General features: G+C 42.3%; 1 protein-coding gene across 1 annotated transcript in view; it reads right to left on the bottom strand.

Annotated features, from left to right (window-relative positions):
- The window catches only part of KDM4B (lysine demethylase 4B), a 210,431-nt gene that overhangs the window by 100,254 nt on the left and 82,692 nt on the right, over window positions 1–27,485 (bottom strand). Inside the window, exon 10 of the mRNA XM_074939369.1 lies at window positions 25,478–25,615. Within this exon, the coding sequence (XP_074795470.1) occupies window positions 25,478–25,615 (138 nt within the window). The remainder of the gene's footprint in view (window positions 1–25,477; window positions 25,616–27,485) is intronic.

Here is a 27,485-nt window from a genome sequence, read left to right as displayed (position 1 = left end):
GGGGTGTAGAAGACAAGGACACATTCAGAATGGATAGGAAACAACACTTACAGTTCCTCAGTTTCAGATCTCAGGTAAGCATGAACCCAGATGAGGGACACTGAGCAGCCTCCTCACAACTCCAAGAACAGAAGAGCCACCATTTGGATACAAGGAGCTGACATTGTATCTTAAGACATTAAACCTTCCTCACAATCAGTCCAGGCCACACATCATGCACTGAAGCCATGTGGCTGCCCTCCTCTCTCCTGCCCCTTATTTATTGTTATACACTCTGGTGACAGTGACATTCCCTTCAGCTGTGCCTCGCATGTGGAGATTCCGGACATCTTGATGAGCCGCGTTTCAAGAAACCCCTCTCCGTACAGCTGTTTGTGACAATTTAATCAACTCCCTGAATGTCTGTAATGGATTTCTGTGACTGTTGCAGAAAACACAGATCAACAGGCATGCGCAAATCAACAACCCTGCCCACGTCTACTCTGCTTCTCCCAATTCTCCTTGCTGGAGGGTTAGGATGGGATAAGTAGCACTTCCTAATAAGCTATGTCATTAGAGCTAAAACACTGACAGTTCACCAGAGATTGTAGAGAGAGCATGCAACACCTGTATGCAACATAGGTGGTAGCTCTCAATATTTATGATGTACCTTCAAATTATAAAGTATAAATAGGATAGAAAATAAAATAAAAAGAGTCTGCACATAAACAAAGTGTGGTAAAATAGTCCAAAGCAGAACTAATCACATTTAAATTAAAGCTACATAGACTCCTGAGATTTAGTACCTCATTACAGAGTTCAATTTGCTTTCAAATTAAAACATGTCTAGGCCTTTTAGTTCCAATGTTATAAAACGAGCAAGTCTACACCCAAACGACAGCGTTAAGGAGAGGTATGAAATATTGTTTCCTTTATGTAAGCCCCTAAATGCTAATACCTTTAGACAAGATGGCATGCCTTGGGCCAGTTCTGGACTGGATTTTAAAAGATCTGCACAAGGAAAAAAATCTGCTCGGAAAATGCTGCCCCAGTTCCTGTCAGTGGCACAAAAGTTTAACCATTGCTACCCTTTAGCCTGGATTTAATAGGTACAGGATTTGATTTGCTGTGCGGCTTAGCCAGCGTGCATCATATGAATCACTTTTATAAACAATAAATGTCTTTCTTCTTCTTCAAAAAATGGTGCTGGCTGGACTACAGAAACCCTGATGTGAAGTCCCAATCTTCACAGCACAACAGCCCAAACTCCCCTTTACATCGCCTACCCATCGACAGGGCCAGCTCCAGCTTTTTTGCCGCCCCAAGCAGTGAAAGGGAAAAAAAAGGAAATAAAGAAAAACCCAATTGAGCTGCCGCTGAGGAGGAAGGGAGGGAATGAAGGACCTGCCGCCAAATTGCCGAAGACCCAGATGTGCCGCCCCAATAACGCACAGACTGCCGCCCCTTTCTATTGGCCGCCTTCCTTCACTGGTGCCTGGAGCCGGCCCTGCCCATCGATACATGCTACAAGTGAAATGCTGTAAAAAAAAAAAAAAAACCCTATTCAAGCAGCCCAAGGAATCTTTATGACAGGCTTCCATCTCTGCTCTCTCAGTGGAATTAATCCCTGCTTTAGACCCACAGAAGGACTTAGTGACAAGGTCACCAAAAGCATGGACCATGACTAAATGGCAACATGAAGGCCGTACACTTGTCAAGTCGAAATGACAGATGAAAAAATTTACAGCTATGGAGTTAAGGGACTCTGGGATCTAATCAAGCATCTTTGAGTCTCTTCTCCTCTCATTTGGTACCCAGATTGCCATACCAAACTGCTGGGAAACAGCGTGGCTGTCACCATGCATGCCGAGAAAGTGACAGATCAAACAGCAGAATATTCATAACCAGGGTCTCCTAGGACCTGCTGGCAAGTTCAGAGGAAAATGAAAGTATGTTGTAGGGTTTGCCGTTTTCCTTCAGTTACAGGGAATCAGAGACCCAAAGCAGCAACAAATTGACTTCTGAAAAACAAAATAATGACAGCTCAGTAAAAAAGCTTCACCCAGTGAACCCCTCACTGGCCTGTTGATAAAATCCTGCACCCCTGGGTGAATGCCTACCATTTTTAACACAACAACCTCTCTCTCATCCTGCCTGCACTCTACACAGAACACAGGACTGCCTACATGAAGCATGAGAGGGCCGAAGGCTAGTGCCCACGTGAATCATGAGTCTCAGACAGACTCAAAGGGCCTATTTAGTGAAATAACTGAAATAAATATATTTAGTTTTAGTGTTTCCCTTGAGCTAAGTATTTAACAAAAAGGCTACCTTCCTCATAGCCCAGGAGGGCTTTTTAAGAATTCACCAAATCCACATATTTTCTATTGAGGCTTCCTCTGCCCCCATCTTATCTCTCCTTTCAGAAGCTAGCGACTTCACTGACCGCCTCCCCAAGGAGCAATAGGGATCTGGTTATCAAAAGATAGGTTATGAAGATAAAAGCATGGCAGGGACTACTTATGGTCAAAGCAAATGTGAAAGAACCATAAACAAATCTGTTTAGATAAAAGCTGAAGATCCCAGCTTGGAGGACAGTCAATATTGAACAGATTTCCCTCTCTTTGCACTATCACAGAACACAGAGTTCAGGCTAGTCTACTGTAGTATACAGACAGAGTTTATTAAAATACAAAAAAAAGACAAAAGTAAATAAAATCCCCACCTTGAGTCCTGCAACTTATCCCATCCCAGCAGATCTGATCAATTCAGAACTGGGACAGCAGGCCCCTTTGAGAGCCTGAAACTGCATAAACACAATAACACATTTTTCCTAAAGAGGCAAACAGTGTCTTATCCCTCCAAGGGCTAAAAAGTCATTTCATTGCCACATTCCCACAGTCTAAATGGGAGAACTGATTATTTAGTCAAGCCAAGGACCTCCTTCCCATTATCTCTTACCATCTCTTTACCATTCCCAGTAGGTGGGAGTAGGAAAACTGCTAAGTCTCACCGACCTTTTATCATGTCTTTCAGATTTGTCAAATTGTCTTCTATGACCACTAATAGTCCTTTGTAAAAGGACACAAATTAAGTCAAATCACTCATTGGATAAACAGTAATAAAAAATAAAATAGAAATATACAGAAAGCTGGATTTCATTTTATCACTTTTCTGGAAGGTGGATTCTCTCCCCAACAATTGACTTCCCAGCTACTAAAAGAAAACAGAATCCAATCTGCTCAGTAGCATATGGAAAGTTAATGCGAAGGAACATTTCTCCCCATGCAGAAATAGAAGCTTAGGTGAAATAAATCAGTTTTAAAAAAATGGCACTTCTGGGCCTCCTGCTGAACTCAGGCCTGTTTTGAATGTTTTGCTGAACTCAGACCTGGCAATATGCAAGATCAACCAAGACTGAACTAAATTCCATTTTGCTTTAATGCTGGTTTAAACACAAGAAAAATGTACACTTTCAAAGATGAAGTTCGTCTCCTTGTTAAGCCAGTTTTAAAAGCAGGACAGAAGCTTTGGCTTGATGCCTCTAAACTCTGGATTGCCCGTGATGTTGGGGTCATAGAGGAGGTTGCTTTACAAGCAAAATGGCTGCTTCCAAGAGGAAGCTAAAATTCTTATCCACTAATTCACTTATATTGGGGGGAAAAACACATATTGCTAATTCATTTCACAGCGCCTCTTTCCACCTAAAATTTCAGAATACTAACTGAGCAGGAAGGTTACGGGTTTCTGTTAACTACTCAGAGATGCAGGTGTCTCCAAACGACTCCCTTCCCAGTATAATACTCTAACTGGCAGGTTGGTGTCTTTGACCTAATTCAGGCAGACTAGGGTTCAGCTAATTACTACCCACCCACATATGGCAACGGAAACATAGTCATGCGCCCTCTCTCTAAATTTTCCTTCCACTGAACTCCACATTCTGTGACTTCAAACCGACACCCATTTAGATGCCCAAGTTTTGTAAAATGGCCGAGGCACCATAAGTTGCAGGAAGATGCCTAAGCAAGATGGGAAAGGTGAATGAAGACTACCTGTCCTCAGGTTAATGAAAAGTTAAATTTGAAACAAAACAAAACAAAATAGGAAGAGCTAAAAAAGTGCATTTGCATGTTTACTCGCTGGTAGTTGAAAGCTTGTGGGAAGGAATGAGCCTTGACCCCCTGTTTCTGGTGTAATTACTAGCATTGCAGTAAGTCTCAAAAACAAACCAGTTCATTAGGAAATCCACTGGAAACACACTGTAGAGTTTCATAAACAAAACAATTAGGCAAAAAATTTCCAAGGACTCCCCCTGGTCCTTGGCTGCAGGGCATGCTTCCTCTCTGCTTGCTTCTGTAATGCTCTGTGCATGTTTTTGCGGGTAGAATGACAGTAGATAAGTGGCAAATGGTGTCAGATAAGGGCAAGATTTACCCCACTCTGTCCATAAACAAGATCAAAACAGAGAATTCTGGTTCAGAAAACAGAATGGTAGACAGTGTTGAGAAGTCTCTCTTATGTTGGGCAAAATTTAATAGCTTCATACAAAGCTTCTTCTAATATCTTAAACTAAAAAAACAATTCCCCAAAACTACTGTGCGCCTTCCCCTCAGAGTCTTCACTACGTAGGCTGAAAACCAGGGGAATGAGATTCTGGAACAGCCTTCCAGTAGGAGTAGTGGGGGCAAGCAACCTAGCTAGTTTTGAGATGCAGCTTGATAAGTTTATGAACAGTATTATATGACTGGGTTACCAGCAACAGCAATGCATGGGACTCCATGACCATAACGGTCCCTTTCAGTCCTAAGTTCCTGTCTCTGTAGATCTACATCATGTGGTTACTCTGCAACTTCAAAGCTCTCAAGGCATTAGTCTGGGATCTATCCTGAACACATGCAGGCGGTTCCTCTATACAGCAAACAGAATTACAATACAAAACAAATTCCAAATCAGTGAGATCCAGAGTTTGAGCCCAACAAGACTGTAAGAATCCTCTCAGAAGCATTACAAATAGGGATTCAATAAAATATCACCTCCTTTCTTTTCTTGACAGCCTCATTCCAGTTTGTGGGCTAAATAAAATGATTGCCTATGTAGTAAGGATTTTATAAATTTGAATCGAACACCACCTGCTGAGTGTCTTGAGACATTAGTAAGAAAAAGTTCAATTCTCTCCACTGTTGTACAAGATTTACAGCTTCATGAAAGAAGGCTACTCACTTGTACTTCTTGTTCTCAAAGTATGTAATTACAATAGTCCACTGACAGTTGCGATGCTATGGAAACACAGAATATTCAAACACTATTGTATCAACTTTATAAATGTTTATGTAACTTTACCTGCAAGCTAGTGATTGTATACCTGGCTGAATGGGTGAGCTGAAAGATGTTTCCTGTAGGAACTAAAAATCAATGTTGAAACAAAGCAGGTAACAGGTCTGCAGTAGACCTGAAGTATTTTAAATCCTACCAGACTCTCTCTGTGGAAGATGAGCGACCAGTTGGTAAGCTAGATATGTACTTACGCTGTTTTCCATTACAATTTGTTTTCTCTAATGTTTTTGTTCTAAATAAATAGTACTTTGCTCTGTGAAGGCTGGTTGGCCACTGATTAACCCTGTCATTGCCCCTGAGAGAACAGGCTTGCAGGTGCTGCGGTAAAGCTAAGTCTGTTGAGAAAATCACAGTGAATTGCAGGAGTCTGCAGCCTAAGGCCCAGGTCTAGAGGGAGAAAAGTCATGGGATTCTGCCCCAAGAAAGATGGCAGCTAGAGGCGGAGACTTCAGTGGGATGGCCTTGAGGAGGCCACAAGGAGGTCAGAGGTGCAGTTAACTCAGGAACTAGGACGGGTTATGCTTTAAGTGAGCGGATAGCAGCACCCACACAACTTCAGAATTTCCAAGCTGCTAAGCCATAGCAATCCTAGACTACCCCGCTGAGGGGGTAAAGCAGTCTCTATGCATACTCTGCTTTCCATGGTGTTTTTTTTTTTTTTTTTAAACCTTTTGTGCTAAAAAAACCCACCAAGGATCTGTCATTTTACACCACATGCAACCAAGTTATGGAGAGAAGGCATCCATCACTGTCACAGTTCTGCAGAAATGTAACTCTGCTCAGTGGAACATAAAACATCCATGTCTAAAGTGCCACATTTAAGATTTAGGGACGGTTTATGAAGGCGTATTATCGACTGGCTAAGATGGTCTGTAATCACTTTCTCCTTTTGTCCCAGGAATGGCTTGGGGGATCACAGTCCAGTCCCACACCCTGCAGGAAATAGCACACTGGCTTATGTGCAGCACAAGGCCCTGATACTTTGAAATGAAGCCATCTTTTTGGTGACCAGGTCCAAAAGACAGAAAACACAAAGGCCCTGCCTACGGAACTCTTCTTTGTGGGTTTCCCATCCCAGGATGATACTTCCATCATTACTATAACTTAGGGGAAGAATTTGGAAGTAGTTTCCTAATTGCAGATCAGGCTTTTTCATAGGATAGCACAAGTCATTGTATACCAAAGGAACACAACCACATTGTTGTGGGGTTTGACCTGTGACCACAGGTACCTTATGGAACAGATTGCCTCACATGGCGTTGTATATCATTGGTATCGCAAATACCACTGCAGCCAATCAGGACAACCCTTCATAAAGGTGGCCCAACTTTTCCAGTGATGTAGGCCTCATGAGTAGCACCTACATGCATCACATACAGAAACAAAATGGCATCCTCCATGTGGCATGTCTTTACATGTACACTGCATGGAAAGTCATGCTGCGCAGAGGACGCCATTTTGTACAGCAGGTCTGCTGCATGGGCGGATGTGTTCAGGGGCCCGAAAGAATCTTCCTGTGAGCCATCAGTTGGACCAGACTCAAATCTGCCAATGGGTAACGTGTAACCAAAGTATGTGACAAATAACCAGCCTGTGGAAAACCTGTGTTTTGTTGGGTATCATGCCAAAAACTATTATAATCAGTCAATTATAATTATAAAACCTGTGTAGGATGTTTTTTCATTATGTGAATTAAATAAACAAGGAAGAAAATTGGAAAAAAACTAATTCCATCATTAGCAACTATGAAAACCTTCAAACTCTGGCTGTCAACAGGGCTTGAACCTTGGACCTTCACGACCTCCAGGGAAGACCTCTAACTCCTGAAGTTAAAAGAGCATTTTATAGTCTATAATCACCAAATTGTTCAGATGGGGGAAACGAACTCCTGTTCTGAGCAGGTATGCAGCTTTGACTGCTGCATAGGGTGAAATCAGCTCAAGAATACCTTGCCTCACTGCTCCCCCTCCACATACAAGCATACACATTGTTTTCTAGAAAACAGTCTTGGAAGCAAATTCTACCAAGCCTGACATGCTTTTCAGTTTAGGGTGTATACTGGCACCTCTTCCAATAAAAAAACAACTCTCTTATGGTATACACAGAATGCTCATTTACGATACAATGAATTGGCCACAGTATCTTCTGGCATTACTAGCATCTAGTATGTACTTTGAATTAACCTCTTTTCAGAGGTTAAGAAGCTAAAATTCACTTGGTGTACCTTCAATTGCAAGAATTTGGCAGACAGAGAGAGAGTCTGTGCATAAATAAGGCAGGCAGTAGACTAGGTATATATCTGAAAAAGGCAAAAGATAGCACAGACAACCAAAGCTCTTTTGAAAACCATGCAATAAATGAAGCACTCCAAATTCTTTCAGTCGGAATCTACATCCACTTGCAGATATTTTCAAAGCAGCATGAGGGACTGGTGAGTTACTGAGAACACACAAGATCCGAAACCTTATTCATAATTCTCCTCTCTGAGCCACCCAGTGAAAACCTTGCACCTGTCACCACGGAACCAAGCTGGAAGAAAATTAGGAGCACTTCTGTCAGGAAAGACAAATGATTAAACAAACTGGAGCCAAAAATCAGGACAGGCAATTTGGAAGGAATCTGCTCCAACTACACTGTCACAACAGGTAGCCTTCATTTTAAAGTGTTTCTTGTACACATGGCTAATGATTGGGGGATGGGGGGGGGGGAGAGGAGAGAGAAAAGAGAGAGGAAGTAATGAATACTAGTGTTTAGAAGGTATTTAAAAAGGCATGGGGGTGGGGGGGGGGAGGGCAGTAAAAGGGAAGGGCACTGAGAGGGGAAAAAGCCATTCCTCTCCCAGCACTGCCAAGGGAATTTGCTCCTGGAATAGATGGCATTAATATATTACCCATGCATCAATACTATCAAGCAGGTAGCACTCCTCTCCCATTTCTCCTGCTATGAGGCCATCTACCATACAGAGAGAGACAAAATAGCAGACTAGCTGAAGATGAATCATCTCCAACTAGACCACTGGAAAAGCAGCAGCAGCAAAAAAAAAAAAAAAGTTTTATTTCTAAGGGCCTTGGGGAGGTGAGCAGAGTGGGCAGGAATACTGGGGCCCTGCTCAGTGAGCAAATGATTTAACCAAGGTAGACAGGAGTGCCGCAAGTAGAGAGAACAAGCATCTCAGCTGTAGTGACATCAGTTTAACGTGAACATTCATCATTTCCAAGGAGCCATGAGCACAAGGTTGTTCAATATGGACTCATTGTCACTCTGAAGGCAAGGGAAAAAACTCTCAGCCTGTGCTCACCCACCCATCCCTCTTACTTGCCTGACCACCACACCACCCTTTTCTCACACACACTGCATGCATGCTCCAAGGGAAGACGAACAGGACAGAGACATGAGATGACTCATTTCCCCCGAAGCACATTTACTGTGGAAGAATAAAGATGCATTTAAATTACACTTGTAATCGTTTTCTAGGATTCCCACGGAGTTTGAGTTAGATTCCTGTCACCAGCAGGAAAAAGCCACAGGAATAGAGATGTTTGGAACTATGAATTTCTTTTACAACAGGAAGCCAAGTACTCTCATTCTTTGAATGGTTAAAGCTGCTCTCACTTGCTAAAAGAAGGGGGAACAGGGAACCACAAAGAGAGTGCTAGTTTTAAATTGAGCATTCAACATTCATTTAGAGTTACATGACAGATGCACTGGCCCAGATTCCAGCACAAAGAGCACCTGCAGCCAGCCTCACCAATCAGGAGCATGAAAATGCTTTTCAATCTCAAAGCACATCTGATCTCAGTAACTTACGTAAGTTACTATCCAGAAGGTAACTTGTTTCCCAAACCAGCTGCTCTATTTTAACTGGCATACTCATCAAGGATGCTAGCTTTGTATTTGGGCTTTCAACAGGCTCAAAACAATGGGGATTTGAGTTCTGGGGAAGTAGGAGGCCTATGAAAAGACAACCTGTAACTTACCTTCTCCCCCCCCAGCCAAGTGGAAGTTAAGAGACAAGCAGTATTTATAATACTCAGAAGTACCTAGCATTCAGCGTATAACTACACTGCACAGTTAGCCCAGGCACTCAGTTAGCCTCGCTCAAGTACAAGCATTCTCATAGCAGAACCATAGTCATGTTATTATTTCTGTACTTGCACATGTGTGTCTATGGGCATATCCCATGGTTCTTTGGGCTGAGGCACTGTAGGATTCTTTCCCAGTCAACCTTGTCAACTGCAGAAAAATCTGCCTGTCTCTCAGGAGGATTTGTGGGAAGGGCACTGGAGAACTACCAGCACCTGAGCGATCTTGCCTGCACCCTCACTGAAAAGTGAGTGGGTTCCAGCCCAAGCTAAAGCATGGCTTGGCCTTCAACCCACTCTGACATACCAGAGTACACTCCAGACTAATGAGTAGCTATGTCACTCCTGCCCTGTAACCTAGGGAGCCTTTTACAATGCCTTGCCTCTGAAGCCTCCAACCTGGACTGCTCACAAACAGCCTCCAGCATGTAAGTCACTCCCAGCTATGTCTGTGTTTGTGCAGCAGCCAGCCAGCCAGCCACACCTCGGATCTCACCAGCCTTAACAATTACCACAAGGTGACCCCAACACACTCCCAGTCCCAGATTTTCCCCTAGAAATGTATGCCCTATACTGCCCAGTCCTCTCCTGGACAGTACAAATATATTAAGTCTATTATTCCTTTAAGGGAATAATATGCACACAGCTTGCTACCCAGACACTTCAATTTGAACGCACTGGATTAGATAAAACAATAAAACAAATTTATTAACAGCAAAGTGATAGATTTCAAGTGAGTACAAGTAATGATGAGGCATAAAACTCAGAAATTATTGCAAGAAAAATAAAGATAAAACACTTACTGGTGCCTAATATCAGGGGGTAGCCGTGTTAGTCTGTATCCACAAAAACAACAAGGAATCCGGTGGCACCTTAAAGACTAACAGATTTGTTTGGGCATAAGCTTTCGTGGGTAAAAAACCCCACTTTTTCAGGTGCATGGAGTGAAAATTACAGATGCAGGCATTATTATACTGACACATGAAGAGAAGGGAGTTACCTCAAGTGGAGAACCAGTGTTGACAGGGCCAGTACAATGTTGTTGACAGGGCCAGTACAGTGTTGGTCCTGTCAGCACTGGTTCTCCACTTCTGAGGTAACTCCATTCTCTTCATGTGTCAGTATAATAATGCCTGCATCTGTAATTTTCACTCCAGGCATCTGAAAAAGTGGGGTTTTTTTACCCACGAAAGCTTATGCCCAAATAGAACTGGTGCCTAACAAACTATATTAGATTAAAAATAAATTTCTCTCACCACATGCTTTCAGCAATCTTACTGACCAAACTCTTTAGGTCAGGACCCATCCCCCAGAGTCCAATGGCTGCTTCCTTTCTCCCTTCAGGTGCCGTGCATCCGATGGGCAGGGGGACAAAGAGGGTGTCTTGGGGTATTTGCCCCTGCTTTTTATAGTTTCAGTCCATCTCTTGAAAAACACTTCCATTTGGGAGCAAGGCGACAAGCAGCCTGTGTGGCAAGAGACGCCATGCTATTTCTTTGCTAAGATGTAGATTTTTGCCCCTGGCCCCTTTCCTGTCAAAGAATGGCCACTTAGCAGATAATGGTCCATCAGGCTTGTTTACACCGGGCTGAGGAGTCAGCTTGCCCTTTGTCTCTGAGGAACTGGTTTGGCCACTCCCCAGACTTATCTGGAAAACACTTTTAGTCATGATTTCTGCTTGTGTTTATAACTTCATATATAACCCTGCTAAGTGCATTTTGCCATGATGTTACTGATAAATTATGACTTTTTAAAATGATACATTACAAGGCATATTTTGTACACAGATTATCACAATAGCGCATAGGGTGTAAACACAGGGGTATATTCTGTCATACCCCTACTTCCAGCTACGCAAGCAAACATGGATTCAAAGAGCAAATAAGCATATCCTTGAGCACTGTGTGCGGATATTAGAAGACACTGGGTAAAAAAAATACATGTGGGAGTATGGATTAAGATTACATGGTAAACACCTCAGATCTGGAAAGAGCTGTACCAACATTAATTTTCACAACTCTGCGGTATCTAACACAATGGTACCGCACTCAGTGAATTACACTACGACTAACAAGAAGTTCAACACACACAACTTAACATCTAAGGGCCAGATTCCAAAGTCCATACTCAGTATCTAACAAGGCAAGTCTTCTGCTGACTTTAATGAGAGTTTTGACTGAGCAAGGATGTACATTTTTATTCCTGATCAACTATCACAGTTTCAGGGTAACTGCACCTGTATTCCCCCTCTGGAGCCCCTTGAAGAAGGTCACCCATTCAAGGTTTCCCGCTCCCAGTGGTCACCTCTCTTGGGCAAAGACCCTCATCTCTCCCCCTCCTGACTGGGGTTTTAAGGCTGCACAAAAGTTCTATAGTAATGATGGCAATCTCCATTTGTCATGCGTATTTTGCCATTGAAACTCCATGAACTTCACATCTACATTGCACTGCTCTAGCCAGAGAGGCAGACTTTACAAAAGGAAAAGTTCTGATCCATCCCAGACTTGCTTAAGACATATGCAGTCCTTCCATGAATGGCTGGGAAACATGAATGATTAAGAACACTAGGGTTTTTCCTTCTAACTCTCACCAACTGGAACACAATCTTTGTAAATAATGCTCCAAGAAAGAGCTACTCCCACTGAAGCCATCAGCAAGCAGCCACCTATCCAGTTAAAGTGGCCACAATTTATGTGCTCCTTGAACTGAGAGGACCAAGGTTTTGTTTGGTGACAGGCATCTTAGGAACTGTTCTTTCTGCTTTATGTCCACACTTATTGGCTGACCCTCCAGTATCACCTTCTGAGGCAATTCCAATGGAGTGACACCAGGTGACACAACTGTACGGCAGATCTGTGAAAGGATTTTTGATAATCTTGCAATGTTAAGCCTCCACTCCGCCACATGAACAACTGGATCTGGTGGACTCCTGTGCAACAGAGAAGCAAAGAATAAGCTGCAGAGAGCCCATTCTTCACGTAGCTATTTACTGCAACCACAAAGCACCTTCAACACTATCAATCAGAGGGTTAGTGAGACAGAGAAAGACCAGGAGATCATGTCAATCTAGATCTCTCAGGAATCAACTGGGTCAGGGGCAGCTTTCCATTCCAGAAGGCCTGCACATCTCCTCTGGGCCCTTCAGTAATCACCCAGAGCAGGCAAATTCATTACCAAAAAGAAGAACAAAGTCTTCAAAAGCACCAAAAGGAATCTGGTTTACACTGTACAGTAATTAAGTTTGAAGTAAACCAGGCTAAGTATTAGAAAAGGCCTCTCCTTTTAAAAACTGAGTGCTGAATTGAGAAATCTCAGATGGACTGCAATCTTCACTGATCCCCCTCAGAATGGTGTAAGAAAAGGCACCATCATTCTGCTTTAAAAAGGTAAATATCCTTCCTCTGATAACAGAAGGCTCGCAAAGCAATCTCAACAGCTCTGTAACAGGGTGGCTTGACCTTAAGGGCCAGAAGGCCAGCAGCAAGCCTGCCTTGATTACGAAGGAGCCACACCTGGAAGAGATGAGGTGTCTTCTCTGTAAAGATCAGCAGGAAGCTGCAATGAAGGGGGGAAATGCTCAGGGATCAGAGACTGCTAGGCATGAGCAGGCTTCAGCAGAGTCCTGGGAGTTAGGACTGAGGGCACATCTTCACTAGCAACGTTAGGCAGCGCTTTAACGTGGCTGTGTATTCGCGGCACCAGCCGCTGGTGCACTGTCTACACTGGCACTTTACAGCGCCGAAACTTGCTCCACTCAGGGAGGTGTTTTTTCACACCCCCGAGCGAGAAAGTTGCTGCGCTGTAAAGTGTCAGTATAGACAAGCCCTGAGACACCAGCCAGGTAGGGCCTGACAAAGCAGGAAAGGCCCCAGGCGGGAAGCCTTGGGAGGAGGACGAGAAACTTTTGTTTTGTGTGGACTTTCGGAAGGACTTCGTTCTGAGATTTTGAGTTTTGTTTGGTGTTTATTTCATATTAATAAACCCATCCCCAAGGAGGGAACAAGCCTGGGTGAAGTTTTATTTGAACAGTCCAAGAGCGAAACTGAGGCAGGCTGCCTACAGTGTGACCCCAGGCCACACTTTCAAATTATTCCTGCCAACTCCACAGGACTTATATTAACGGGTAACTAAACCCACCTTCTTTAATAAAATCCACAGACACCAGTGTGCCAAATAAGCAATGCTTCAGTTGGCATATCCCTAACTTGTTGCCCTGCTTTATTTCACAGTGCCTTTGTTGTACATTGCACTTTATAGACAAGATCACTAATATCCAGGCACTTAAAATCTAAATTAGACATATCAATGACAAATGGCAAGCCATGGTGGAAAAGGTTCAAGAGCAGTAAACTACGGGAAAGAAATACTGCTCCAAAAAGAAAAGGAGTACTAGTGGCACCTTAGAGACTAACCAGTTTATTTGAGCATAAGCTTTTGTGAGCTACAGCTCACTTCATCGGATGCATTCAGTGGAAAATACAGTGAGGAGATTATACACACAGAACATGAAAAAATGGGTGTTATCATACACAGTTTGTGAGAGTGATGGGTCTTCCTTCAGGATAGGTTGTAGATCCTTGATGATGCGTTGGAGAGGTTTTAGTTGGGGGCTGAATGTGATGGCTAGTGGCGTTCTGTTATCTTTGTTGGGCCTGTCCTGTAGTAGGTGACTTCTGGGAACTCTTCTGGCTCTGTCAATTTGTTTCTTCACTTCCGCAGGTGGGTATTGTAGTTGTAAGAATGCTTGATAGAGATCTTGTAGGTGTTTGTCTCTGTCTGAGGGGTTGGAGCAAATGCGGTTGCATCGTAGAGCTTGGCTGCAGACGATGGATCGTGTAGTGTGGTCTGGGTGAAAGCTGGAGGCAGGTAGGTAGGAATAGCGGTCAGTAGGTTTCCGGTATAGGGTGGTGTTTATGTGACCATCGCTTATTAGCACCATAGTGTCCAGGAAGTGGATCTCTTGTGTGGACTGGTCCAGGCTGAGGTTGATGGTGGGATGGAAATTGTTGAAATCATGGTGGAATTCCTCAAGGGCTTCTTTTCCATGGATCCAGATGATGAAGATGTCATCAATATAGCGCAAGTAGAGTAGGGGCGTTAGGGGACGAGAGCTGAGGAAGCGTTGTTCTAAGTCAGCCATAAAACTGTTGGCATCCTGTGGGGCCATGCGGGTACCCATAGCAGTGCCGCTGATTTGAAGGTATACATTGTCCCCAAATGTGAAATAGTTATGGGTGAGGACAAAGTCACGAAGTTCAGCCACCAAGTTTGCCGCAACATTATCAGGGATACTGTTCCTGACGGCTTGTAGTCCATCTTTGTGTGGAATGTTGGTGTAGAGGGCTTCTACATCCATAGTGGCCAGGATGGTGTTTTCAGGAAGATCACCGATGGACTGTAGTTTCCTCAGGAAGTCAGTGGTGTCTCGAAGATAGCTGGGCGTGCTGGTAGCGTAGGGCCTGAGGAGGGAGTCTACATAGCCAGACAATCCTGCTGTCAGGGTGCCAATGCCTGAGATGATGGGGCGTCCAGGATTTCCAGGTTTATGGATCTTGGGTAGCAGACAGAATGCCCCAGGTCGGGGTTCCAGGGGTGTGTCTGTGCGGATTTGTTCTTGTGCTTTTTCAGAGAGTTCCTTGAGCAAATGCTGTAGTTTCTTTTGGTAACCCTCAGTGGGATCAGAGGGTAATGGCTTGTAGAAAGTGGTGTTGGAGAGCTGCCTAGCAGCCTCCTGTTCATATTCCGACCTCTTCATGATGACAACAGCACCTCCTTTGTCAGCCTTTTTGATTATGATGTCAGAGTTGTTTCTGAGGCTCTGGATGGCATTGTGTTCTGCACGGCTGAGGTTATGGGGCAAGTGATGCTGCTTTTCCACAATTTCAGCCCGTGCACATCGGCGGAAGCACTCTATATAGAAGTCCAGCCTGTTTCGACCCTCACTGAGGGTTACCAAAAGAAACAACAACATTTGCTCAAGAAACTCCCTGAAAAAGCACAAGAACAAATCCGCACAGACACACCCCTGGAACCCTAACCTGGCGCATTCTATCTGCTACCCAAGATATGTCCACATATCTATTCAGGGGACACCATCATAGGGCCTAATCACATCAGCCACACTATCAGAGGCTCGTTCACCTGCACATCTACCAATGTGATATATGCTATCATGTGCCAGCAATGCCCCTCTGCCATGCACATTGGTCAAACTGGACAGTCTCTACGTAAAAGAATAAATAGGCACAAATCAGATGTCAAGAATTATAACATTCATAAACCAGTCGGAGAACACTTCAATCTCTCTGGTCACTCGATTACAGACCTAAAGGTCGCAATATTACAACAACAAAAAGACTTCAAAAACAGACTCCAACGAGAGACTGCTGCATTGGAATTAATTTGCAAACTGGATACAATTAACTTAGGCTTGAATAGAGACTGGGAGTGGATGGGTCATTACACAAAGTAAAACTATTTCCCCATGTTTATTTCCCTCCCACCCCGCACTGCTTCTCAGACGTTCCTGTTAACTGCTGGCAATGGCCCACCTTGACTATCACTACAAAAGGTTTTCTCCCCCCAACCCCCACCCCGCTCTCCTGCTGGTAAGTGATCACTCTCCTTACAATGTGTATGATAACACCCATTTTTTCATGCTCTGTGTGTATATAGATCTCCTCACTGTATTTTCCACTGAATGCATCCGATGAAGTGAGCTGTAGCTCACGAAAGCTTATGCTCAAATAAATTGGTTAGCCTCTAAGGTGCCGCTAGTACTCCTTTTCTTTTTGTGAATACAAACTAACACGGCTGCTACTCTGAAACCTGCTCCAAAAAGAGCACCTTTTCCAAAGAAAGGAGGGCTATATATAGTTTTGTATGTAGTCTTGACTATATTTTTTAAAAAAGGAAACAGGCAAGTAGGAGAGCTGGAATGGAGATGTGTGATGGAAAGCTAACCAGGAGGAGATGAAGGCTACTTGTACCAGCACATAAAAGTAGGACTCAAGCAGACAGAGCAGCTTGACCCCATTTTATATTGAGACAGATAATTCTAAGACTGTCTTTGGAGTAAATGGGAGATGAAATGAAGCTATGAAAATGCCAGCCTGCAGTAACATAGATGTTATCAGCCTCTAGTGTCTGCTATTAATATAATAAGGAAATTAAGAAATTGCTCCCATCCACCTATATCCAGTCAGGTTTGCAAAAGAAATAGAAAAGCTGACCTATGATACGCACATGAATTTCTTGAGTAACTGCAGGTTCAGAAGTGTCTTCCTGAATAAGAGAAGACTATAGGTATAGGCTGTTTAGGGGGTTCTAGCTGGACAACGTAAAAATGCAGGCTATAAAAAGGGTTATTAGTAGTGTACTTGATTAAACCGTATCTTCTTATAAGCTTTACTGATTGACAAAGGCCTTGTACAGATGACAACCAAAAGCAAAAATGCAGAATGAGACTGCAGCCTTATATAGCAAAACTACGCATTACTAGGAAGAGAACATCAGTTGCTTTATTTCAGCCATAAGACCTCCTGGACAGTATTAAACAGAGAAACCAAACAAAACAGAATTAACCGAAGACCACTACCTCAAGGGGCAAGGTTCATGAGAAGATGCTGGAGGGGGCAAAAACGGGTGAGGGTATGAAGCATTTCCTCGTATAATCTCCACGTTTAACAGTCTTCCTGCAAACACTGACTACTAGCATACAAAGAACAAACAGTCACACTCAAATAAAAAGGCAATACCATTATTAAGTTATGGATCTAAACAAGGGAATTCAGAGCGCAAGCTGACACCTGAAATGTTGTGCCCCCCCTCAAACAAAACCCTTCAATATTATCCCCTTAGCAATCTTTCCACACAGTAAATACGAACTGATTAATACAACCCAGCTCCAAAAACATTAGAATCTTGAAAAGTAACACTTCCTGCAGGAGTTAGATCTCTCTACGTGACATACCAAGGAATCTAGAAGTGGCTGGGAAGGCCTGGTGATAGTGCTCCATGCTGACATACATGAGTCTAAAGATTGATGTCAGATTTCTACCCCACTCCATAGGCCAGTAGAGCCACTGGGTTCCACAAAAACACCCAGAAACAACCTGCAATGCTCAACTTCAGCTCCCCGTATTGAAATGGCATTGGCAGGCTCTGGCAGGTTCCATTCAAGCCTTCTTGACTGGAAGGATGATGGCTGCAACACAATCTCTTGAGGACAGGTTGAGGCATTTACAGGGATAATGTGATGATTTGGAGATCTATGTACATCTTATGGATTCTGACTGATTTTATGAACTCTTATGTCTAATTCCAACCCCCAGTGTGTAATAAGCAAGCCATGGGCTGATAAGGACAACATCACATATCACACCCCTTGTCCGAAACAACAAAAGTAATCATTAACAGTTTAATAACTCCTCTGGCAGGACAATGGGTATACTAAAGAGGGTGCTTAACCTGGGAGAATCCGGTTATTCTTGGTGGTATATATGGAGGGGGTTTGGAGCAGGAATTTTGCCCAGAAGAGGCAACAAAGAAACCTGGTGTTAATGCTAGTATCTCAAGACTCAGACAAATTACACTTGGGACAACAGAGATGAAAAAAGGAGGCATGCTTTCATAGCACAGGGGACCTTTTTGGAGTACTAGACCACCCAGGAGCTGGAGGACACTGATTGCAGAGGTCAGACCAAGACTCTGTATTCCAGAAGAGAAGCCATATGCAGGAATGGGATCCTGGACTCCTCAGACTTCCAAAGAACACTGCAGACTGGTGAGGAAACTGAGGCAGAGATTTGCATGCAGGTGATCTTTACTTAGTACAAGAGAGACACAGATTGAGACAAAATAAAGAGTAATTCTGTTAGAAACCTTTGCAAAGACTGTGGTAGCTGAAGCAAACAGACATGTCCCTGAAAAGGTAAACCCTAAGCTAGAGTGCCCGCAGGACTGGAGCTCTGGAAAGGAAGTTATTAAGCAACTGGGGAGTCTGGAGGCACTGGCACTAGCTTCATGACTAGGCGGTTGGACCCCAAGTATCATCTCCAGGAAGGGAGTGCTGGAAAGAGAATGAGGGTACATCTACTTGACAGCTGGAGATGTATTTTCCAACTTGGTTAGACATATCTGCACTAGCTTTGACCGAGCTAGCACACTACAATAGCCTAGCCACAGCAGCACAATGGGTTAGCCTCCCGAGTACATACCTTGGTTCTCAGACACGCCTGTACTCTGCAGCAACGACACTGCTACTTTTAGCACATTCGCTCAGTCAACACTAGCACATGTATGTCTACTTCCGGCAGCAGCGCAGACGTACCCTGAGAGTGTGCCAAGAATCCCAGAGCCAGAGGCAGTGACTGAACTCAGTTCAGACTCAGGAAAGCTTAAAAGCACAAAGTAATCACTCCCTAAACTGGGTTACCGGCTTGGAATCATCCTCTCATTAAGCTCTGCTGCAGAAGGCAATCGAGGTATGCATGATAGGAACAATTTCCCTACTTTGAGAGAAGTAGTATGTTTAAAATAGCCTGTTAAGAGGTTTCAGATGCTTCTTTAACTATGTCAAGGAAACAAAACACCTCTCTAGATGCCTGTGAACCAAGGTCGCTGACCCCTCATTTTCATTCCTTTAATTGTCATGTTCATGTTAACCGACTACGACTAGGGAAGCAAAATCCTAGTTACTCAATCCATGGTTTTCTCTCACGTACATTTCTGATTTTAATCATGCTTTTTAGCCAGGTCAAAAGACAGACATTTTGTAACTGAGGGGACACGTACATCTCTACCAGCAGATAGATTATATATGTAGCGTAAATGGACCCAAAGGCAAGAATCACAACAAAAGAATGGAGAGAGAATGATTCCAGAAGATGTAAGCAAGTCAGGAAAACTGATCAAAAAGAAAGACCTGGAGGAGAGGTGGTGGGAATTGTCAGTAACATCACAACACTGGCATCACTTCTATGCAAGAGAGACAGCAAGAACTGGGAACAGCAACGAAGTCTGAAATACTTTTGGTAATGCAAAAGAAAATGTACACACAACAACAACGGGCTTTTGCACCCATGATTTCATCAGCATGTTATGAGGCAGGATTTTGAAGTCTTTCCTGTTGTTTTATATGCAAAAAAGGCTAGAAATTATTCCAGTAGATCAGTGGGTAACAGCCACCAAGTAACCACCCTCGATAGAAATTGGTCCTGAGGATTTATACACCTCTCGAGACAGAAAGGTGTTTGCCAGGTATTGGTTTGCGATAAGTGAAAGAGGCAGAAAACAATTACTTGACAGATTACTTCCTTCAGGTCAGGTCGACTGAACACCTATTCTGATCAAAGAACTGGGAAGAAAAAAAAAAAAAACAAATAAGCCAGGCCTGAGGCAGAAACTACAGAATTCAGCTGACCATCCATGGTATCCTGTCTGCCAAGAATCAGGACCTGAATCTGGGACACAGTAAGCAGATACAGGAGAGAGATTCAATATGGACCAACACACAAAGCTGACTTGATAATCGTACTATGCACTGACCATTAGCTTAGTTAAGGCAAGGATTTCTTGGACAAATTGCTAATATGGTAATGGTCTGTCTATCAATGACTAGGTGACAGATAACAGTTCACATCTCTAATACTAAATATTCCTGTTCATCTACAATTATACACCCCTCTAGTCATTTTGACTATTTCCCATGTTCACCTCAGAAACATTTAATTTCCACTGGGTTCTTTAAAAAATTAATGCTGTAGCAGCAAACTAGCCACTTAAATGCCCATCAGACCAACTTCTAATTGAATCTTTAAAAAAAAAAATCCAACAACCAGTGTTTACTAGCCTTAGCTACAAGTTTACATAGATGTAAGGTACACATATCTATAATTAGTTGCCTATGCAATTTTACAGCCACTGCTGAAGTGTTGATTTTCTGTGAACGTTGATGCTTGTCCTACAATTACAGCAGAACTAGTTTTTAGTAAGCCGATCATTAAACTCTGCTCTGGTTAGAATACATTTTTGCAGTCTAGACAGGTTCTCCTGTAGTTAGCAGTACTTTTCTATCTACCTGGCAGGTAATTAGTGCTACTCTATGTAGGTTTTTCTAAGGTCACCCATCACTGCAGTATATGATCACCTTCTTATTGTATGTCATTAACATCTTTCCTTCCATCCACAGCTCTAAGCAGAGCAAAATCTATGCTCTGAGTCCCCAATGTCAGAGCATATGGGAAAAAAGAGCACTGTCCATCTGGCTAGTTGCGAAAGGCCTGTTATTGACTTCCTGTGTTGTGGTAAGGACAGGAATCAGCCCTGCTTGTTGCAACCTGGAGAGAGGAGAGATGGAACTAGGTTGACTTTTTTTAAAATGAAATAATATTCTGTACTTCCACAGTGTCATTTCTAAGCACTTTAAGAACTATGATAGTGACTTGGGAAAAAATCACTCTGGTATTAGCAAATATAATCCAGCTATGTCTGACAGCAAAAAAAACAAAACAAATGAACAAAATCAGAATAGCTGCTTTAGTCAACTCATTTAAAAACCCTGTGCTATTTAACCAGAAAAACACAGTCCAGGATTGTTCTTTCATCATGAAAAGCACAGGCAATCTGAGTTTACACATAACACAACCATCTGATATTTCATTAAATCCTTCTTTAACTTAAAAAGGAGATGTCAATGAACTTATTGCCCACATACCATAACACAGCTCACACCTCATCTGGAATCCCCTACCATGGTAACAAATGGTTAACACACACACACGCAACTCATGATTTTGGAAATATTAAATGGAATCCTGTAAACAGAGAAGTGTCACCTGGTGCAATGGAAATAAATTGGGCATCTCCTTCCACTCTCCAACTTTTTCCCCAGATCTGCTCAGAGCTCTCTATGCTGTTTGTTCAGTAATTTCACGCTATGCCGCTTAACAATGTGAGCATGGAGGCTCAATCTAAAACTGCACTTCCCAAATGTCACTTGTTTGTGAACACATGGCTGAGCTTAAAATTGCTTTTAATATTAGAGCAGTGCCCGGTGGCGCCGCTGTAGTTAAGGGTTTGTCAAAATTTCCATGATTAAACCTCCATTTTCTGGGGTTTATAACTCCAGGAACATTTGCTACAGACTGAAACTTAGTATATACCGGGTTACAGCAGACCTGAACACTATTTTTAAAATTTCAAATCAAATTTACTTAGCCATTTTTTATTTATTTATTTATTTATTTTTAAGTCTGATGTATACAAAACTTATTTAAGACCTCTTGTGGGTTTTAGGCTTTTCTTATTGCTCCTTTAACTCCAAAACTCAATCTCAGAGTTATGGCTTCCATTCCACCCTTCCTTACTCTGCAGAGCCCAGATATAAATAGAATATGGCTTCGTCTACAACCTCAATAAATAATCTGACATCTAACAGGGTGCAAACAATCTAGGGTAGGGTTTAGCTATTTGAGTGGGGAAAGAGGAGAGCGGAGGTAACTACACAAGATCTCCATAATCCCATAGTAGCTGGATGTTTAGCTGGATGTTTCTGATGTAAAGATCTGCATTTGATTAAATGTCAGCATTGACCAAATTGTGATTGTTAAGATTTGGAATTTATACCCCATGGAGATTTATCTACAAGAAGTTTTTTCTTTAAGTTTCATAGCATTACACTAGCACTGGTGCTAACTATGGTAAAAACACTGGCAGGCAGCTGGCTTTTATTACCACTGTACATCTCCTAACGCTGTTCAAAGATGGCCTAGATAACACAATGATAAAAATGCAATGGATTTTCTATACCAGTGCTCCCACCATTCTCAACCACAGCTAGTCCGATAGTGGGAATTTTAAGAAAGCTCAGCATATGTAATATTTGAAATGAGATCACTTGTTTCAGCTATCTTTCCACCTTGTTGATTCAGACAGAGCACTGCATTGGATCCTATGAGAAAGTTTCTGTCATAGCCATGAGGGCGGTAAGTTTTTTAAAAAAAAATTAAGATTAATTTTTTTAACTGATGCACCCTCCTCCAGAGAAGAGTTTATGACATACTGGCCAATCCCTACTCCATCTGTGCCCGGACACAAAAGGAGCTATTTAAAGCTGGGTCAATACTATTATGAATTTCATGGCTTTTGTAGCTTTAAGACAGCCCGTTATCTTATTTTGCACTGAAACAGGTTTGCTGGGTATTATTTCAGTATAGGTTTGGTTTAATTGCACCTAAAAGATTAAAAAATGGAATTAAAGTATATTAAGTGGCTAGCTACTGTCCAGTCAACACCGCCAGAACCTCCTTTTAACATTCCCAGAGCAATAGCTAACTGGCAACTATACTAATTCTTTCATGACCTGGCCCATCTGGTAGCAAAAGAGCAAGCTCTGGAACTCCTTGGCATGTATTTTTGCGAATTTAGAATCATCACTCCTTGGAAAATTAATGGTAGTGTCTTAAAAACTGAGTTTAGGATTCATGCTTCAGGTCATAAAACTAGTTGGAGGTTAGGAATAAGTTTGTCCCATGGTATAGGATTGCTCACTTAAGCATAGTCTGAAGGTTTAAATCTCTTCCTGAAGAAGCTAGTATTGGCCACCACTAGAGACATGACCAAACTAGATGTAAAATTGATCTGTTCTGATGTGGCACTCATTCTTAAGAATGATAATTACCCCTTTCCCCTTGGCTAATGACTATATTTTCTAGTGTTACATTGGCATCTAATCCCAGCGTAATCTGAATGAGTGTGCCGACATCTATGGCTCTCATTCACCAGCACCCCACTACAAGAGTAAAAGCAGAGTCAAACTGATAGAGGGAAACAAGCACTGATCACAATGTGACAAGACAAGACAGCACTGGCTGATGAATTCTCTTCATGCCCTGAGGTATATCAGCGCTCAGTGGAATTCCCATCAAGCGGCCTCACATCTCCGCCAAACTGTCAATAAAAAAAACCCTGCTAAGATGTATGTTTGTGGAGTTAAGGGGAATTTATTTTAGGACAAGCACAGAGTTCAGATGTCAAATGTGTCAGCTAATAATAGATCCCCTGAGACCATGGGCTGAAAATTACTGGAAAAATAAACGAGACAGGCGTTTCACCTTTCAGTAGCTTAGAGGGATGGGCATACTTTCTGCAGGATGAGCTGCTCAGACACTGAAGATTATGGCATTTGATAGTCACAGCCAGTCTGCCTGTGCCTGCTTAGGCAAATTCACAGAACACCGAACAGGGAGGGGAAGGCGATGTAGCAGAGAAAAGTGCTTCTTCAGGATGAAGTTAGTCACAAGCAGCTTTGGTTTCTATTTGGGTAGATGGTATAAATTCAATAAAGAACAACAACTTGAAAGAAAAAAGGAGAGAAGATAAACAGTAACATTTCTTAAAGCTATCATGGTTTCTGTGATTCCACAAGTTCCTGGACAGCCTGGTATTGGAGTTATGGAGAGACATCATATTCAGCCTCTAGAGAGAAAGCAGTGCCTCCCATCACTCAAGAAGCAGCCACTCATGGTAATAAATGAGCAGCATTGATTAGTTCTGAATAGAATCCTGTCTAGGAAGTCCTGACTTGGTTGGGAGGAAGATGGTTGAAGGAACTATGCCTTGAAGATGGGGATGTTAAAGTCAGAGAGCTGTCAAACATACTGGATGTCCCAGGGTAGATGAAAAAAGGGTAAAAAACTTCTATGACTAACCACGCACCTCCTCTTACTCACAAAACACAAGTCATTTCTTAAGGAAAAGTGGACACGGTTACCTTTTCTGGACCAAACTGAACCTTCACTATAAATAAGCTACATACATTTCAGGGTCCCAATCCATGGAACAAAATATTATTTTGATCATTATGAACATTAGTGTTCAGATATCTCCTCCGGAGTCTGAACTATGCTTTTCCTGAAGGATATGCTTGTAGTAAGCTACCCTAGGGCAGAGATTGTATTTTCCTCTGTGTTTGGAAAGGAACATGGCACATTTTGGGCAATAGCCCCAAATTAAACCACCATCAGCATCTGTGTAATCATTCATCCTTTTTCATAGCCTGTGGGAATGGAATCCTTAAAAGGATCAGAAATAACAGACCCCTATTCATACTTTGTACATGGCACCACCACATCTGAGCACATCACAACACATGATCTAACTACATTAAAAACACTACCCACTTAGGGCAAGATGTTGAAACACTTCTGCCATACACTAGCTCCATTCATTAGCTTGGAAGGTATTTCCTTTCTGCCATTACTAAACACTCAGATAAATGAGTATCAAAACAAATGCTCCATATACTGTACCCTGAAGGCCAACAGCTCTAATTCTGGTGAGCTGTCAAAGGGAACAAGTTACACAGGAAAAGACCTTCCATTGAAGATACCCTGCAGCTTTCCCTACAGAGTTTTGTCCCAGGAACCAACAGCTACAGTACTTCAGTTGATTCTAAATGAGATAAAGAGTAAGTAAAGGGTGTTTTCAAGTATTCGGCAGTGAAAGCAAGCTGCACACATTACAGAAATTGAGTTGTTTTCAGAAGGTCACTTGTCCATTTTTGTTAAGGGTTAAATGGCTACATAAAACTTTCCCTTTTTATTTATTATGCATTTGGGTACATAGCATTAGAATACAGCAGTCATGGGCTATTCTGGGATAATTTGTTCCCTGTGGAACTTAGTTGGGGTGCAGCAGAAATTTACCAAACCTATTAAAATGTCTCTTATCAACCTCCCATAAAGACCCATATTCCAAAGCACCATTCTCCACAGAATACCACGCACATCTTGCATTCAAGAACTAGGACTTTGGGATTAATTAAAATCCCCTCTCACCTACCCCCCTATTTTGCAAGTCTTTTCTTCCCCTTCCTAGTTACTGAACTATTCAACTACAGCGGAGGACAATCAAAGGCAACAACAAGAACAGAACACTTAACTGGTATGTGGAGAGTATATGTTCTCAGCTGGATGATATTTTCATTCTTGGGCATATCTTAATGGGCATTTCCACATTCATTTGTATTTAAATCAGCTAAAAGGTAGTAAGAACCCACTCATCCAAACAAAGACACTCACTTGCGTAGCCATTTTGCCATAGTCAATCCACCGCAGTGTGGCAAAGTTGGTGGACTCAGCGCAGTTGAAGCCGTGGTTGAATCCCGCGTGGTAGCCGTAAGGAAATGTGATCATAAACTCTCCAGCCTCTTGGGTGATCTGAGAAAAAATAAAGGAGAAAGAGATAAAACTGTGATCCCTTCGGGGATATCTGGTGGCCTCGTGGTTTGGGAACAGGGTTATAAACTTAAGGAAATCTGTGAAAAGTCAACTTTGACTCTATCCAGCTTCTATGGAGTATTTGTTTGCGTGACAAACAAAAACCCAAACTTTAGAATAAAAGTAGAGAACAGAGAACTGAAAGGGCAGCAGGTGTTCCTGCTGAAGACACATACAGGCATCGGTAGACTAATGGAAGAAGAAAGGAAGTTTGCACAGAGCCCAGCCACACTAACTAGCTTCCTACACACAATGTCATCATCCATGCTTATAAATAGTTAATCCTGGTGGATGGAGGAGCAGACCCTTGGATAAAAGGTAGAACTAACCCCACTGTATTGTTTTTACAGAGATTAAAATACTTCCATAGAAAAGGATGTTAAAATGGATAGTAGCTGTCAGTGAGATCTGAATCCACGCCACTTTAAACCATTCAGTTTAAACACCATCACCTGACTCTCAGGGTAGAGTTTAAAATTATAAAATTGGTCCCAGGGTCTAGCATCCCCAATGCCCTAGAGATTTCTAGACAGTGAGTAGTTTGACTAATCATAGAACCAAGTCTACATAAGTGCATAATCTCCAGTTGTCTAGCCATGTTAGACAGATTAGGCAAAACTGTATTTTCCTCCCAAACATGCCCATAATGTTACTGCTCCCACTTGGAAATGAACCTACCTTTCATGTAGTTTAGCTTTAAACTAATTCATGACATCATTCACCCAGCCCAAAACATTAGCCTCATTCCTACCTATACACGCATAACAAGGCAAACAATAGAAAAAATATACTCTATTATTTGCCTACTTATTAATGTGTACTTTGTTTTTAATTTCATCTATGTACACTATTGACTTAAGGAACTGAAGGGAGCTTAAAAGTCACAGGAAAAAAGCTTTAGAGATGGGAGCTGTAGTCGGCAAACACTCAAAATTATGTGGTTCCCACAAAAACTAGTGATTTAAAATTACTGGGGAGTAGAAAAGTGTTGAAAAATATCTGGCTGATCAGATTTATATTATAAAGATACTTAGCACTGATATAGTGCTTTTACATTAATACAACATCTCAGGAAGGTCGGTGGTAGCATCTCCATCTTTACAATTGAGAAAGATGCAAAATTTGATCCGACTGTCTTTTTAATACAAAAAGTGCTGGCTGATCCTTTACTATAAGAGTAGTTATGTGCTATCAGTTATATTCAAGATACTTCCTATCAAGAGGAACTCATTAGTTCACAGCCTAAAAAAGGATGCCCTGATAGTAAAAGGTAGCAAGTTAAAAAAAATTCAACCTTTTGAGGCTTGATTGTGTTGAAACTCATATGATGAAATATCAAAAATCAAACAGGAAAAAGAGGGGATGGGGGAGGGGGTGCCAACGTCAGCCAGGTTCTACAAAACCCACTTATGTTTGAAAAGCTGGACAAAGAAAAAGATTCCCTCTGTTGCAGGTTCCCAATTCATCCCTTTCTTTAAGGCTTACTTAGCAACATCCTACTCAGAATAGTCTTTCTGGCTGTCTCAATGAACAAGGCGAACATCCTTCCAAACTTCCTACTGCACCTCAAGACTTAATCCACCACACATTAAACAAATGAAGCATCAGCCAGAAAGGAGGTGGAGGAAAGAAGTTTAAAAAGACAACGTTCAAACTGCTTGCCTTCTTCAGATCACTGAGAGATCAAAGTGTCCAATCTGGACTAAACTACACTCAAGCAGCAAACTGCAGAACACTGGTACTTAATGGCAATCATTTTACTAGGACCCTCACCACACAAAGAAAGAGCTGTATGCTGCACACACAATAC

The sequence above is a fragment of the Natator depressus genome, chromosome 25 (genome assembly GCF_965152275.1).
Source record: "Natator depressus isolate rNatDep1 chromosome 25, rNatDep2.hap1, whole genome shotgun sequence".
Classification (NCBI taxonomy): domain Eukaryota; kingdom Metazoa; phylum Chordata; order Testudines; family Cheloniidae; genus Natator; species Natator depressus.
This window is presented reverse-complemented; position numbering and strand designations above follow the sequence as displayed.